At 49.1% G+C, this 15,804-nt stretch overlaps 1 protein-coding gene across 1 annotated transcript in view; it reads right to left on the bottom strand.

Annotated features, from left to right (window-relative positions):
- LOC311129380 (thrombospondin-type laminin G domain and EAR repeat-containing protein-like) overlaps nucleotides 1–15,804 on the bottom strand; it is a gene marked incomplete at both ends in the record, with an annotated part of 44,501 nt that overhangs the window by 7,334 nt on the left and 21,363 nt on the right. Inside the window, 4 exons of the mRNA XM_084161665.1 lie at nucleotides 4,359–4,548; nucleotides 8,847–9,079; nucleotides 9,378–9,509; nucleotides 13,309–13,468. Of these exons, the coding sequence (XP_084017791.1) occupies nucleotides 4,359–4,548; nucleotides 8,847–9,079; nucleotides 9,378–9,509; nucleotides 13,309–13,468 (715 nt within the window). The remainder of the gene's footprint in view (nucleotides 1–4,358; nucleotides 4,549–8,846; nucleotides 9,080–9,377; nucleotides 9,510–13,308; nucleotides 13,469–15,804) is intronic.

Below are 15,804 nucleotides of genomic sequence, written 5' to 3'. Positions count from 1 at the left end.
CACACTGATTTCCTTGTGCGGCCAAAACTGAACAGCACGAGCCACTAGGCTTTATGGGATATATGCTTTGACTGTTGTGAAATTGTTAGATATTACTTGTTAGATATTTCTGCACTGTCGGAGCTAGAAGCACAAGCATTTCGCTACACCCGCTATAACATCTGCTAAACATGTGTACGTGACAAATAAAATTTGATTTGATTTGATTGGAACAAAATACAAGAAAGGCTAATAGTTTGTTAACGCCATCTCCTCTAATTCGGTCAGTAACAGTCATTCAAGAAGATCTAAATGTATATTCCCTTTAAACTGATTGAGATCAATTGATTGGCATGCAGAGACAGTTTGGATATTTCACCGGTAAAACGTGAAGAATTATAATTCACAACTGACAGTGATTGTCTTTTTTAAAAGTATGTATGACTAACTTGGTGTTTGAGGGTATTAAAAAATCTACGTTGCAATTGGAGGATGTATTTTATGCATATTCTGTAATAATATTCAATAGGCTACATTTGTCGGTACTAACTTTGATTGAGAAACGATGCCGTAATTGAAACAAACACCACATACTGTAACAATGTTAAAGTAAAATGTAAAATATCTGTGAAGCTACAGACATCTGAAAACCCTTCTACCAAACTTCGTCATATACAGGCGGTATGCTTCCAGCTTTCAGCTTTGTTTTTTTTTTGTGGGTTTGGATCAGATTATCTTTGATTTTGTTATTCCTGTGACTCTTTGCATCCCATCTCTGTGCACACCCTTCCCTCCTCTCCTCTCCCTTCCCTCCACCTCTCCCTTCCCTCCTCTCCTCTCCCTTCCCTCCACCTCTCCCTTCCCTCCTCTCCTCTCCCTTCCCTCCACCTCTCCCTTCCCTCCTCTCCTCTCCCTTCCCTCCACCTCTCCCTTCCCTCCACCTCTCCCTTCCCTCCTCTCCTCTCCCTTCCCTCCTCTCCTCTCCCTTCCCTCCACCTCTCCCTTCCCTCCACCTCTCCTTCCCTCCACCTCTCCTTCCCTCCTCTCCTCTCCCTTCCCTCCACCTCTCCCTTCCCTCCACCTCTCCCTTCCCTCCACCTCTCCCTTCCCTCCTCTCCTCTCCCTTCCCTCCTCTCCTCTCCCTTCCCTCCTCTCCTCTCCCTTCCCTCCTCTCCTCTCCCTTCCCTCCACCTCTCCCTTCCCTCCTCTCCTCTCCCTTCCCTCCACCTCTCCCTTCCCTCCACCTCTCCCTTCCCTCCTCTCCTCTCCCTTCCCTCCTCTCCTCTCCCTTCCCTCCTCTCCTCTCCCTTCCCTCCTCTCCTCTCCCTTCCCTCCACCTCTCCCTTCCCTCCACCTCTCCCTTCCCTCCTCTCCTCTCCCTTCCCTCCACCTCTCCCTTCCCTCCACCTCTCCCTTCCCTCCTCTCCTCTCCCTTCCCTCCTCTCCTCTCCCTTCCCTCCTCTCCTCTCCCTTCCCTCCACCTCTCCCTTCCCTCCACCTCTCCCTTCCCTCCACCTCTCCCTTCCCTCCTCTCCTCTCCCTTCCCTCCTCTCCTCTCCCTTCCCTCCACCTCTCCCTTCCCTCCACCTCTCCCTTCCCTCCACCTCTCCCTTCCCTCCTCTCCTCTCCCTTCCCTCCACCTCTCCCTTCCCTCCTCTCCTCTCCCTTCCCTCCACCTCTCCCTTCCCTCCTCTCCTCTCCCTTCCCTCCACCTCTCCCTTCCCTCCACCTCTCCCTTCCCTCCACCTCTCCCTTCCCTCCTCTCCTCTCCTTCCCTCCACCTCTCCCTTCCCTCCACCTCTCCCTTCCCTCCTCTCCTCTCCCTTCCCTCCACCTCTCCTTCCCTCCACCTCTCCTTCCCTCCTCTCCTCTCCCTTCCCTCCTCTCCTCTCCCTTCCCTCCACCTCACCCTTCCCTCCTCTCCTCTCCCTTCCCTCCACCTCTCCCTTCCCTCCTCTCCTCTCCTTCCCTCCACCTCTCCCTTCCCTCCACCTCACCCTTCCCTCCTCTCCTCTCCCTTCCCTCCACCTCTCCCTTCCCTCCTCTCCTCTCCCTTCCCTCCACCTCACCCTTCCCTCCTCTCCTCTCCCTTCCCTCCACCTCTCCCTTCCCTCCTCTCCTCTCCCTTCCCTCCACCTCTCCCTTCCCTCCACCTCTCCCTTCCCTCCTCTCCTCTCCCTTCCCTCCACCTCTCCCTTCCCTCCTCTCCTCTCCCTTCCCTCCTCTCCTCTCCCTTCCCTCCTCTCCTCTCCCTTCCCTCCACCTCTCCCTTCCCTCCTCTCCTCTCCCTTCCCTCCACCTCTCCCTTCCCGTCCTGTGAAGTTATAGTGTTCCCTCTCTTTCATTGATGAAAGCTCAAAAGGCCCATAAAGAGCCATAAAGGAGAGCTTTTCATGGATCTAACAAGACATCTAACAGTTATAGCAGAGCAACCCCCAGCAGCACAGCCAGTACACCTGCAGCAGCCAGCAGCCCCCAGCCCAGCAGCCCCCAGCCCCCAGCCCAGCAGCCCCCAGCCCAGCAGCCCCCAGCCCAGCAGCAGCCCCCAGCCCAGCAGCCCCCAGCCCCCAGCCCAACAACCCCCAGCCCAACAACCCCCAGCCCAGCAGCCCCCAGCCCAACAACCCCCAGCCCCCAGCCCCCAGCCCAACAACCCCCAGCCCAGCAGCCCCCAGCCCCCAGCCCAACAACCCCCAGCCCAGTAGCCCCCAGCCCCCAGCCCAGTAGCCCCCAGCCCAGCAGCCCCCAGCCCAGCAGTAGCCCCCAGCCCAGCAGCCCCCAGCCCAGCAGCCCCCAGCCCCCAGCCCAGCAGCCCCCAGCACCCAGCCCAGCAGCCCCCAGCCCAGCAGCCCCCAGCCCAGCAGCCCCCAGCAGCCCCCAGCCCAGCAGCCCCCAGCCCAGCAGCCCCCAGCCCAGTAGCCCCCAGCCCAGCAGCCCCCAGCCCAGCAGCCCCCAGCCCAGCAGCCCCCAGCCCAGCAGCCCCCAGCAGCCCCCAGCCCAGCAGCCCCCAGCCCAGCAGCCCCCAGCCCAGCAGCCCAGCAGCCCCCAGCCCAGCAGCCCCCAGCCCCCAGCCCAGCAGCCCAGCAGCCCCCAGCCCAGCAGCCCCCAGCCCAGCCCCCAGCCCAGCAGCCCCCAGCCCCCAGTAGCCCCCAGCCCCCAGCCCAGCAGCCCCCAGCCCCCAGCCCAGCAGCCCCCAGCCCAGCAGCCCCCAGCCCAGCAGCCCCCAGCCCAGTAGCCCCCAGCCCAGCAGCCCCCAGCCCCCAGCCCAGCAGCCCCCAGCCCAGCAGCCCCCAGCCCAGTAGCCCCCAGCCCAGCAGCCCCCAGCCCCCAGCCCAGCAGCCCCCAGCCCCCAGCCCAGCAGCCCCCAGCCCAGCAGCCCCCAGCCCAGCAGCCCCCAGCAGCCCCCAGCCCAGCAGCCCCCAGCCCAGCAGCCCCCAGCCCCCAGCCCAGCAGCCCCCAGCCCAGCAGCCCCCAGCCCAGCAGCCCCCAGCCCAGTAGCCCCCAGCCCAGCAGCCCCCAGCCCCCAGCCCAGCAGCCCCCAGCCCAGCAGCCCCCAGCCCCCAGCCCAGCAGCCCCCAGCCCAGCAGCCCCCAGCCCCCAGCCCAGCAGCCCAGCAGCCCCCAGCCCAGCAGCCCCCAGCCCAGCAGCCCCCAGCCCCCAGCCCAGCAGCCCCCAGCCCAGCAGCCCCCAGCCCCCAGTAGCCCCCAGCCCAGCAGCCCCCAGCCCCCAGCAGCCCCCAGCCCAGCAGCCCCCAGCCCCCAGCCCAGCAGCCCCCAGCCCCCAGCCCCCAGCAGCCCCCAGCCCAGCAGCCCCCAGCCCCCAGCAGCCCCCAGCCCCCAGCCCAGTAGCCCCCAGCCCCCAGCCCCCAGCCCCCAGCAGCCCCCAGCCCAGCAGCCCCCAGCCCCCAGCCCAGCAGCCCCCAGCCCCCAGCCCAGCAGCCCCCAGCCCAGCAGCCCCCAGCCCCCAGCCCCCAGCAGCCCCCAGCCCCCAGCCCAGTAGCCCCCAGCCCCCAGCCCCCAGCCCAGCAGCCCCCAGCAGCCCAACAGCCCCTCTTACTCCATTGATGCTAGCAGAGAGACTGTGGACTGAGAGTAATCAGGGAGGTATTCTTGGTTGGGTAAATCTTACTGGTCTTTAAACATCGTATTGTAATTTGCTGAGCACAATCTTTGACTGGGATTATTGGTGGAATTTGATCCTTTCTCCCATAATCCTTCCAAAGTTTACAACACAGTCGTTATTGGCAGACAGACTGGATTGTACTTCGCCTGTCGTCTCTTATGGCAGACTGTTCGAATACATTTAGCTGGCCATCACATGCAAGATTTGGTTCTGAGTTCTGAGATGACCTGTTCTGTGATTTGCCAGGGGTACCTTACCTCGTCTGTGATTGGCCACAGCCAGGAAATGTTCTTCCTGTATGCTGAAGGCCTCCCAGTCCAGAGCACTGTGTGTCTCTATGGTCTGATAGCGAAGGAACATTAACTTCCTGCTGCTCCACTTATAGATCACTGACTCCTCCCACTCCCCACCAGGCTGGCCCTTGGAGTTAGCCACCGCTAGGAACATCTGACCAGGGGGACAATCAAGAAGAGTAGAACGGATATAATCAATAGCAGAACCAAGAGAACCTGTTGTAGAACAGAAGAGTAGAACGGATATAATCAATAGCAGAACCAAGAGAACCTGTTGTAGAACAGAAGAGTAGAACGGATAGAATCAATAGCAGAACCAAGAGAACCTGTTGTAGAACATAAGAGTAGAACGGATAGAATCAATAGCAGAACCAAGAGAACCTGTTGTAGAACAGAAGAGTAGAACGGATATAATCAATAGCAGAACCAAGAGAACCTGTTGTAGAACAGAAGAGTAGAACGGATATAATCAATAGCAGAACCAAGAGAACCTGTTGTAGAACATAAGAGTAGAACGGATATAATCAATAGCAGAACCAAGAGAACCTGTTGTAGAACATAAGAGTAGAACGGATATAATCAATAGCAGAACCAAGAGAACCTGTTGTAGAACAGAAGAGTAGAACGGATATAATCAATAGCAGAACCAAGAGAACCTGTTGTAGAACAGAAGAGTAGAACGGATATAATCAATAGCAGAACCAAGAGAACCTGTTGTAGAACAGAAGAGTAGAACGGATATAATCAATAGCAGAACCAAGAGAACCTGTTGTAGAACAGAAGAGTAGAACGGATATAATCAATAGCAGAACCAAGAGAACCTGTTGTAGAACAGAAGAGTAGAACGGATATAATCAATAGCAGAACCAAGAGAACCTGTTGTAGAACATAAGAGTAGAACCATGCAGAGGTGCATTTGGTTTGCTAACTTGCAGACCAAACCGGATCCGCACGTGCAAATGTTGATTTTGTCTATCCCCACCAGATAAGTTCACGACACGTAGGTTAAAATACCAAAACCAACTGTGAACCAATTATATTAATTTGGGGACAGGTCGAAACAGACATGAAACATTCATGGACATTTAGCTAGCTTGCTGTTGCTAGCTAATTTGTCATGGGAGATAAACATTGGGTTGTTATTTTACCTGAAATGCACATGTTCCTTTTTTTTTTGCTGGATCTTTGTAGAATTGTGACCTATTTTGAGTCATACAAAATCACGTGTTCTCTACGACAATTAATCTACATATAAAAAGTGGAAACCTAGTTAGTTTTCTTCTATTATTCTCTCCTCATTCACGACTGTAAGTCGCTTTGGATAAAAGCGTCTGCTAAATGGCTTATTATATTATATTATTCATCGTTCTTCTTCTTCTGTGGATTTTAAATGGCGGTTGGCAACCAACTTTAAGGTACATTACCGCCACCAACCTGGACCTCGTTCATCTTTCAAATCACCCACGTGGGTATATGCTATAATAATAATAATAATAATATATATGCTCCTACAAACCAATCAGTAGATGGGAGAGGCGGGACTTGCAGCTAGTCAGGCTTCTAAAAGAGAACCAAGTTCTATTTTAGTGACTGGCTACGCAGATGGCCGTTGACGCACGCCAGCAGTTTGGACGAAAATTATTGAGTAACATGTAGGTGTAAATTAATGTTGCAATGCTCGCACAGCGGCCGGTTTGGTCAGCATGTACAAAAAGTATTATTATTATTATTATTATTTTGAAATAGCCCCCCTTGTGTGCACTTCCGGTTATACCGTATACCCCCGGTATGGTAAAGAAACTGTATGAAAATCTGGATACCAGTACTGAGTCGACGTGCAGGGGTAGGATGTAATTGAGGGAGATATGTACATATAACTAGGAACAAAGTGACAGATAATAAACAGTAGCAGCAGCGTATGTGATTAATAAAAAAAAGTGAGTGCAAAAAGGGTCAATGCGGATAGTCCCGGGGAGCTATTTGGTTAACTATTTAACTAACTATTCAGCAGTCTTGCGGCTTGGGGGTAGAAGCTGTTCAGGGATCTGTTGGTTCCAGACTTGGTGCGTCGGTATCGCTCGCCGTGCGGTAGAATAGAGAATAGTCTATGACTTGGGTGGCTGGAGTCTTTGCTCTGACAACGCCTGGTCTGGCCTTGTGAATGTTAACCTGTTTAAAGGTCTTACCCACATTGGCTATGGAAGTGTCATTGCACAGTCATCCGGAACAGCTGGTGCTCTCACGTATGGTTCAGTGTTGCTTGCCTCAACGAGCATAGAAGGCATTTAGCTTGTCTGGTAAGCTTGCGTCACTAGGCAGCTCGCGGTTTCCCTTTATAATCCTTGATAGTTTGCAAGCCCTGCCACATCTGACAAGCGTCAGAGCCGGTGTAGTTGGATTTGATCTTGGTCCTGTTTTGACGCTTTGCCTGTTTGATGGTTCGTCGGAGGGCATAGCTGGCATCCGGGTTAGTCCTTGAAAGCGGCAGCTCTAGCCTTTAGCTCAGTGCGGATGTTGCCTGATATCAATGGCTTCTGGTTGGGATATGTACAGTTGAAGTCGGAAGTTTACATACACTTAGGTTGGAGTCATTAAAACTCGTTTTTCAACCACTCCACAAATTCATTGTAAACAAACTATAGTTTTGTCAAGTCGGTTAGGACATCTACTTTGTGCAGGACACAAGTAATTTTTCCAACAATTGTTTATAGACAGATTATTTCACTTATAATTCACTGCATCACAATTCCAGTGGGTCAGAAGTTTACATACACTAAGTTGACTGTGCCTTTAAACAGCTTGGAAAATTCCAGAAAATGATGTCATGGCTTTAGAAGCTTCTGATAGGCTAATTGACATCATTTAAGTCAATTGGAGGTGTACCTGTGGATGTATTTCAAGGCCTACCTTCAAACTCAGTGCCTCTTTGCTTGACATCATGGGAAAATCAAAAGAAATCAGTCAAGACCTCAGAAAAAATATTGTAGACTTCCACAAGTCTGGTTCATCCTTGGGAGCAATTTCCAAACGCCGGAAGGTACCACATTCATCTGTACAAACAATAGTACGCAAGTATAAACACCATGGGACCATGCAGCCGTCATACCACTCAGGAAGGAGACGCGTTCTGTCTCCTAGAGATGAACGTACTTTGGTGCGAAAAGTGCAAATCAATCCCAGAACAACAGCAAAGGACCTTGTGAAGATGCTGGAGGAAACAGGTACAAAAGTATCTATATCCACAGTAAAACAAGTCCTATATCGACATAACCTGAAAGGCCGCTCAGCAAGGAAGAAGCCACTGCTCCAAAACCGCCATAATAGTCCCCTGTAACTCAGTTGGTAGAGCATGGCGCTTGCAACGCCAGGGTTGTGGGTCCGTTTCCCACGGGGGGCCAGTATGAAAAAAATGTATGCACTCACTAACTAAAACAGAACTGTTTGGCCATAATGACCATCGTTATGTTTGAAGGAAAAAGGGGGTCGCTTGCAAGCCGAAGTAGAAATCTTAATCCAAATCACGTTAATATTAATGATCGCCTGTTCTGATGTCTTTTCGGTCATAGGACACGATAACGGAAACATTATGTACAACAAAAGTTACGATCAAGCAGCAACAACCACAAAAAAAAAACACACAAATAGCAGAATTAGTCAGGAGCCGTAAAACGTCCGCTATACATTCCAGTGTACTTCATACTTCGAGGGAAAATGTCAGTTCATTCACAGTCCAGTTTAATACCATCTTTCCTCACATCAAATGTAACGTAACACCATGATCAAGAAGAACAGGTGAACAACACGGTGAGTGAGAAAACACCTAATGTACGTCCAAAATGGCACCCTATTCCCTACATAGTGCACTACTTTTAACCATGGACCAATAGGGTGCTGGGAATAGGGTGCCATTTCAGACACAACCCCAGTGATAATTACACTGCAGCAGGTATTGACAGAACAGAGACTCCCAGCTGTAATTAACTGTGAGATGACACTAAGGGGAAGTGGAGAGGCGTTAGTCATAAATCATCATAACATCAGACAAAATACATTTCTGTGATTTTTATACATGTGTGGTTTTATGAAAGTAGCACAGCAGGTCTTCAGCGCCCTCCTCCCAGGTTCATAAACCCACATCAAAGGGCCTCTGTGTGCAGGGACTGGGAGCAGCTGTGGACATTACACAGGTTGTGTTGTGTTTGTTCTAGGTGCAGCCTCTGTTGTTAAGAGCAGACCTGTTCCCCGTCTCCCTCATAAACAGAGGTCTGAGGAAGCTTCATCCAGATGATGTCATCACAACCAGCCATGGCCACTGGGAAAGTTTATCATGTCGAACTAGTCACTAGTCGTATTAAAGATTACTTGAATACTTTGCCTGTGTCCCAAATGGCACCCTACACTGTTTATAGTGCACTCATTTTGACCAGAGACTATACCTAGACAGGTACTCACCTTGTTGCCCACAGTGAAGTACTTCCATGCACGTGCTTCATAGGTGGTGATGTTCTGATACACTTGAAACTTCCCATCTACCCACTTGTAGATCCCAGAGCCCGGCTTGGTCTCGCGATTGGCTGTGGCAGCGAACAGTCCTTGGGAGGGGATGTGGAACACCTCGATGTCGAACGTCTCTGAGTTGGTGTAAAGGTCCTGGTAGTCTTCCACATAGTCCAGACGCTCTTTCTCTGTGCATTAGAGACTAGCGTTATTCAGTCGGTCAGTTGTGACTGATGCATCTAGGCTATAGAATAAGTGATTGTTCCTGAACACGAGACAACATTTAGACAAGGAGGAGGCTAGCCTGGAGGGCCAGAGCCAAACGACCACCTCTGGTTCTACCAATCACCTCACCAAACTGTTAATTGGCTAAATTCTTCACACCTGGTCTCCCATTGAATCAAAAACATGACATGGCCTGTGGCACTGCAGAACCAGGTTGCCTACTCCTGGTCTGAAATCTACTATTTCGGAGACTCATCTCACCTTGCAGCAGAGGCAGCCACAGCAGTCCATCACACAGGAACAGGCCTTTCTTCAGAGTGTTGAACCACAGCTGGCCCTGCTCTGCCTTGGCACAGGGAGGCTGGCTCCCAGGGGTTATATGCACTTCAGCCTCTGTCACGGAGGAGAGAGAGCATTGAGTTGAATTGATCTTGATGACGAGCTTCATAACAAGGTGAGTCTCCCTAGCTAATTGATCTTGATGACAAGGTGAGTCTCCCTAGGTAGGCAGACAGGTTGCCTCCCACATTAACAATATTCCAATATACACCGCTCCCATGTTGTCCTGGGTCTGGGATTTAAGGTGCTCTTGTTTTTAATGTCATCAATCTTTCTCATACTCTCAATCCGTTTAAAAAATGTTTGATTGTTGTAAAAGTCTGGTGACTAGATGTAATGACAGCGCCTAACCAATATTGAGATGTGATGACAGCGCCTAACCAATGGGGTTATCTTGAGTATCATCAAATATATTGATTAATTCAAGGTTATCAACCTGAGAAGTGGCAAACATTGATTGATTTAATTAATTTGATAATGAACAGTAGTAGGCTGCTCCACCTGGAGACATGACATACATAAACAATGAAGGGGGATAAAAAGCAGCATAAAGCCTGGAGTCTCATTTATCTTATTTCCATAGTGGTCCTGCCACTGCTAAACCTCGTTTTATTTCCATAGTGGTCCTGCCACTGCTAAACCTCGTTTTATTTCCATAGTGGTCCTGCCACTGCTAAACCTCGTTTTATTTCCATAGTGGTCCTGCCACTGCTAAACCTCGTTTTATTTCCATAGTGGTCCTGCCACTGCTAAACCTCGTTTTATTTCCATAGTGGTCCTGCCACTGCTAAACCTCGCTGCTGAGTGTTTTACGTTGATGTCTTGATTGGTAGCAGCAGTTGAGCTTGGGGAGCGGCCAAATCAAAATGTCAGCCTCTCACAAAGACGACTCATTGTTCTTGCCAAGACAGTGAGCGGTGAAACCACACTGAATCACTAATGATGAATGTCTGTCGGCAAGTAAACCAATAAGTACGTCTTCAATGACGGATTTCACATTCACACTCCGAGGATGACCGGACACGTCAATCAAGCTGTCTGAATGCAGTGTTTAGCTTGGATCCTATTCACAGTACTAAAGTGTGAAGCGAACAAATGAGATCTTAAATACGCAATTAGTGAGTGATCCATGTATTCATTCGGTATTGGATCCGATAGCTATACCTGACGTCGTGTAGAGTAACGTTCTGATAGTCTTCATCCTGTTAAGTCTGTGTCCCAAATGGCACAATATTAGATAAATAGTGCCCTACTTTTGACCAGAGCTCTATGGGCTCGGAAAGCATTCAGACCCCTTGACTTTTTCCACTTTTTTTTATTTTTTTACGTTACAGCCTTATTCCCTCATCAATCTGCATGCAATACCCCATAATGACAAAGTGAAAACTGATTTTTTGTTTTTATGTTTGGAAATGTATTAAAAATAAAAAACTGAAATATCTTATTTACATAAGTATTCAGGCTCTTTGCTATGAGACTTTGGAACCACCAGGACTCTTCCTAGAGCTGGCCGCCCGTCCAAACTGAGCAATCGGGGGAGAAGGGCCTTGGTCAAGGAGGTGACCAAGAACCCGATGGTCTCTCTGACAGAGCTCCAGAGTTCCTCTGTGGAGATGGGAGAACCTTCCAGAAGGACAACCATCTCTGCAGCACTCCACCAATCAGGCCCTTATGGTAGAGTGGCCAGACGGAAGCCACTCCTCAGTAAAAGGCACATGACAGCCCGCTTGGAGTTTGCCAAAAGGCACCTAAAGGACTCTCAGACCATGAGAAACAAGATTTAACTCTTTGGCCTGAATGCCAAGCTCCACGTCTGGAGGAAACCTGGCACCATCCCTACGGGGAAGCATGATGGTGGCAGCATCATGCTCTGGGGATGCTTTTCAGCGGCAGGGACTGGAAGACTAGTCAGGATCGAGGGAAAGATGAACGGAGCAAAGTACAGGGAAATCCTTGATGAAAACCTGCTCCAGAGTGCTCAGGACCTCAGACTGGTGTGAAGGTTCACCTTCCAACAGGACAACGACCCTAAGCACACAGCCAAGACAACATAGGAGTGGCTTCGGGACAAGTCTCTGAATGTCCTTGAGTGGCCCAGCCAGAGCCCGGACTTGAACCCGATCGAACATCTCTGGAGAGACCTGAAAATAGCTGTGCAGCGACGCTCCCCATCCAACCTGACAGAGCTTGAGAGGATCTGCAGAGAGGAATGGGAGAAACTCCCCAAATACAGGTGTGCCAAGCTTGTAGTGTCGTACCCAAGAAGACTTGAGGCTGTAATTGCTGCCAAAGGTGCTTCAACAAAGTACTGAGTAATAGGTCTGAATACTTATGTAAATGTTATATATTTCAGATTTGTATTTGTAATAAATTTGCTAAAATTTCTAAAAACCTGTTTTTACATTTTACATTTACATTTTAGTCATTTAGCAGATGCTCTTATCCAGAGCGACTTACAGTTAGTGAGTGCATACATTTTTTCATACTAGCCCCCCGTGGGAATCGAACCCACAACCCTGGCGTTGCAAGCGCCATGCTCTACCAACTGAGCTACTTTTGCTATTTCATTATGCTGTATTGTGTGTATATTGATGAGGGAAAAAACCCATTGAATCCATTTTAGAATAAGGCTGTAACGTAATAAAATGTGGAAAAAGTCAAGGGGTCTGAATACTTTCTGAATGCACTGTATATGGAATAGGTGATTTGAGCCTGCACCATGTTAATCAGCAGAGCTGCAGTATACACAACAGGCTAGTCCCCTCACTGTGTTTTCACATGAAACACCTGACCCTACATACCATCACAACCACTGACTCAACTCACAGATACAGTTACCCTGTTCACCATACCATCACAACCACTGACTCAACTCACTGATACAGTTACCCTGTTCACCATACCATCACAACCACTGACTCAACTCACAGATACAGTTACCCTGTTCACCATACCATCACAACCACTGACTCAACTCACTGATACAGTTACCCTGTTCACCATACCATCACAACCACTGACTCAACTCACAGATACAGTTACCCTGTTCACCATACCATCACAACCACTGACTCAACTCACAGATACAGTTACCCTGTTCACCATACCATCACAACCACTGACTCAACTCACAGATACAGTTACCCTGTTCACCATACCATCACAACCACTGACTCAACTCACTGATACAGTTACCCTGTTCACCATACCATCACAACCACTGACTCAACTCACTGATACAGTTACCCTGTTCACCATACCATCACAACCACTGACTCAACTCACTGATAAAGTTACCCTGTTCACCATACCATCACAACCACTGACTCAACTCACTGATACAGTTACCCTGTTCACCATACCATCACAACCACTGACTCAACTCACTGATACAGTTACCCTGTTCACCATACCATCACAACCACTGACTCAACTCACAGATACAGTTACCCTGTTCACCATACCATCACAACCCAACTATTTACAGCTACAACCCAACCCTAAACCCAGCCAGTCATGGAGGGACAGAGAGAATCATCCACCAGGAAGATTGTGATTGTTTTGGAGAGCTCAACGCAAAACCGTCCATAGGTCTACTCACCATACGGATACAGAGGATAGAGGGTAGTATATTATCTCTACTCACCATAAGGATACAGAGGATAGAGGGTAGTATATTATCTCTACTCACCATAAGGATACAGAGGATAGAGGGTAGTATATTATCTCTACTCACCATAAGGATAGAGGGTAGTATATTATCTCTACTCACCATAAGGATACAGAGGATAGAGGGTAGTATATCATCTCTACTCACCATAAGGATAGAGGGTAGTATATAATCTCTACTCACCATAAGGATACAGAGGGACTATGTTGTTCCCAGTGGGTGTGATGGGCATGGTGAGCAGGGCCTGAGGGACAGAGAGGACTGCCAGTATGGGGTCTGAAGAGGGACAAACTCTGGAGGTAGCGTCTGAACCAGGCAACAGAACCAGCTGTCGCAGCAGACCCTGAGAGAGAGAGAGAGAGAGAGAGAGAGAGAGAGAGAGTGAGTAACAGACCCTTTTATATATAGAGAGAGCTGATCGTTATGGGTAATGTTCCCTGCCATAGAGAGAGAGCTGTTAGTTATGGGTAATGTCCCCTGCCATAGAGAGAGGAATATTAGTTATGGGTAATGTTCCACTGCCATAGAGAGAGCTGTTAGTTATGGGTAATGTCCCCTGCCATAGAGAGAGCTGTTAGTTATGGGTAATGTTCCCTGCCATAGAGAGAGGAATATTAGTTATGGGTAATGTTCCACTGCCATAGAGAGAGCGGTTAGTTATGGGTAATGTTCCCCTGCCATAGAGAGAGCGGTTAGTTATGGGTAATGTTCCCCTGCCATAGAGAGAGCTGTTAGTTATGGATAATGTTCCCTGCCATAGAGAGAGAGCTGATCGTTATGGGTAATGTTCCCCTGCCATAGAGAGAGAGCTGTTAGTTATGGGTAATGTTCCCTGCCATAGAGAGAGCTGTTAGTTATGGGTAATGTTCCCTGCCATAGAGAGAGGAATATTAGTTATGGGTAATGTTCCCCTGCCATAGAGAGAGCGGTTAGTTATGGGTAATGTTCCCCTGCCATAGAGAGAGCTGTTAGTTATGGGTAATGTTCCCCTGCCATAGAGAGAGAGCTGTTAGTTATGGGTAATGTTCCCCTGCCATAGAGAGAGAGCTGTTAGCTATGGGTAATGTTCCCTGCCATAGAGAGAGGGATGTTAGTTATGGGTAATGTTCCCCTGCCATAGAGAGAGCTGTTAGTTATGGGTAATGTTCCCCTGCCATAGAGAGAGCTGTTAGTTATGGGTAATGTTCCCCTGCCATAGAGAGAGAGCTGTTAGTTATGGGTAATGTTCCCTGCCATAGAGAGAGGGATGTTAGTTATGGGTAATGTTCCCCTGCCATAGAGAGAGCTGTTAGTTATGGGTAATGTTCCCCTGCCATAGAGAGAGGGATGTTAGTTATGGGTAATGTTCCCCTGCCATAGAGAGAGCTGTTAGTTATGGGTAATGTTCCCCTGCCATAGAGAGAGCTGTTAGTTATGGGTAATGTTCCCCTGCCATAGAGAGAGAGCTGTTAGTTATGGGTAATGTTCCCTGCCATAGAGAGAGGGGTGTTAGTTATGGGTAATGTTCCCCTGCCATAGAGAGAGCTGTTAGTTATGGGTAATGTTCCCTGCCATAGAGAGAGCTGTTAGTTATGGGTAATGTTCCCCTGCCATAGAGAGAGCTGTTAGTTATGGGTAATGTTCCCCTGCCATAGAGAGAGCTGTTAGTTATGGGTAATGTTCCCCTGCCATAGAAGAGAGCTGTTAGTTATGGGTAATGTTCCCCTGCCATAGAGAGAGCTGTTAGTTATGGGTAATGTTCCCCTGCCATAGAGAGAGCTGTTAGTTATGGGTAATGTTCCCTGCCATAGAGAGAGCTGTTAGTTATGGGTAATGTTCCCCTGCCATAGAGAGAGCTGTTAGTTATGGATAATGTTCCCCTGCCATAGAGAGAGGAATATTAGTAATGGGTAATGTTCCCTGCCATAGAGAGAGCTGTTAGTTATGGGTAATGTTTCCTGCCATAGAGAGAGAGCTGTTAGTTATGGGTAATGTTCCCCTGCCATAGAGAGAGGAATATTAGTAATGGGTAATGTTCCCTGCCATAGAGAGAGCTGTTAGTTATGGGTAATGTTCCCTGCCATAGAGAGAGCTGTTAGTTATGGGTAATGTTCCCTGCCATAGAGAGAGCTGTTAGTTATGGGTAATGTTCCCTGCCATAGAGAGAGCTGTTAGTTATGGGTAATGTTCCCTGCCATAGAGAGAGCTGTTAGTTATGGGTAATGTTCCCTGCCATAGAGAGAGCTGTTAGTTATGGGTAATGTTCCCCTGCCATAGAGAGAGCTGTTAGTTATGGGTAATGTTCCCCTGCCATAGAGAGAGCTGTTAGTTATGGGTAATGTTCCCTGCCATAGAGAGAGCTGTTAGTTATGGGTAATGTTCCCCTGCCATAGAGAGAGAGCTGTTAGTTATGGGTAATGTTCCCCTGCCATAGAGAGAGCTGTTAGTTATGGGTAATGTTCCCCTGCCATAGAGAGAGAGCTGTTAGTTATGGGTAATGTTCCCCTGCCATAGAGAGAGAGCGGTTAGTTATGGGTAATGTTCCCCTGCCATAGAGAGAGCTGTTAGTTATGGGTAATGTTCCCCTGCCATAGAGAGAGAGCTGTTAGTTATGGGTAATGTTCCCCTGCCATAGAGAGAGCTGTTAGTTATGGGTAATGTTCCCTGCCATAGAGAGAGCTGTTAGTTATGGGTAATGTT

Source organism: Coregonus lavaretus (assembly GCF_964263955.1).
Source record: "Coregonus lavaretus genome assembly, chromosome: 5".
Classification (NCBI taxonomy): domain Eukaryota; kingdom Metazoa; phylum Chordata; class Actinopteri; order Salmoniformes; family Salmonidae; genus Coregonus; species Coregonus lavaretus.
This window is presented reverse-complemented; position numbering and strand designations above follow the sequence as displayed.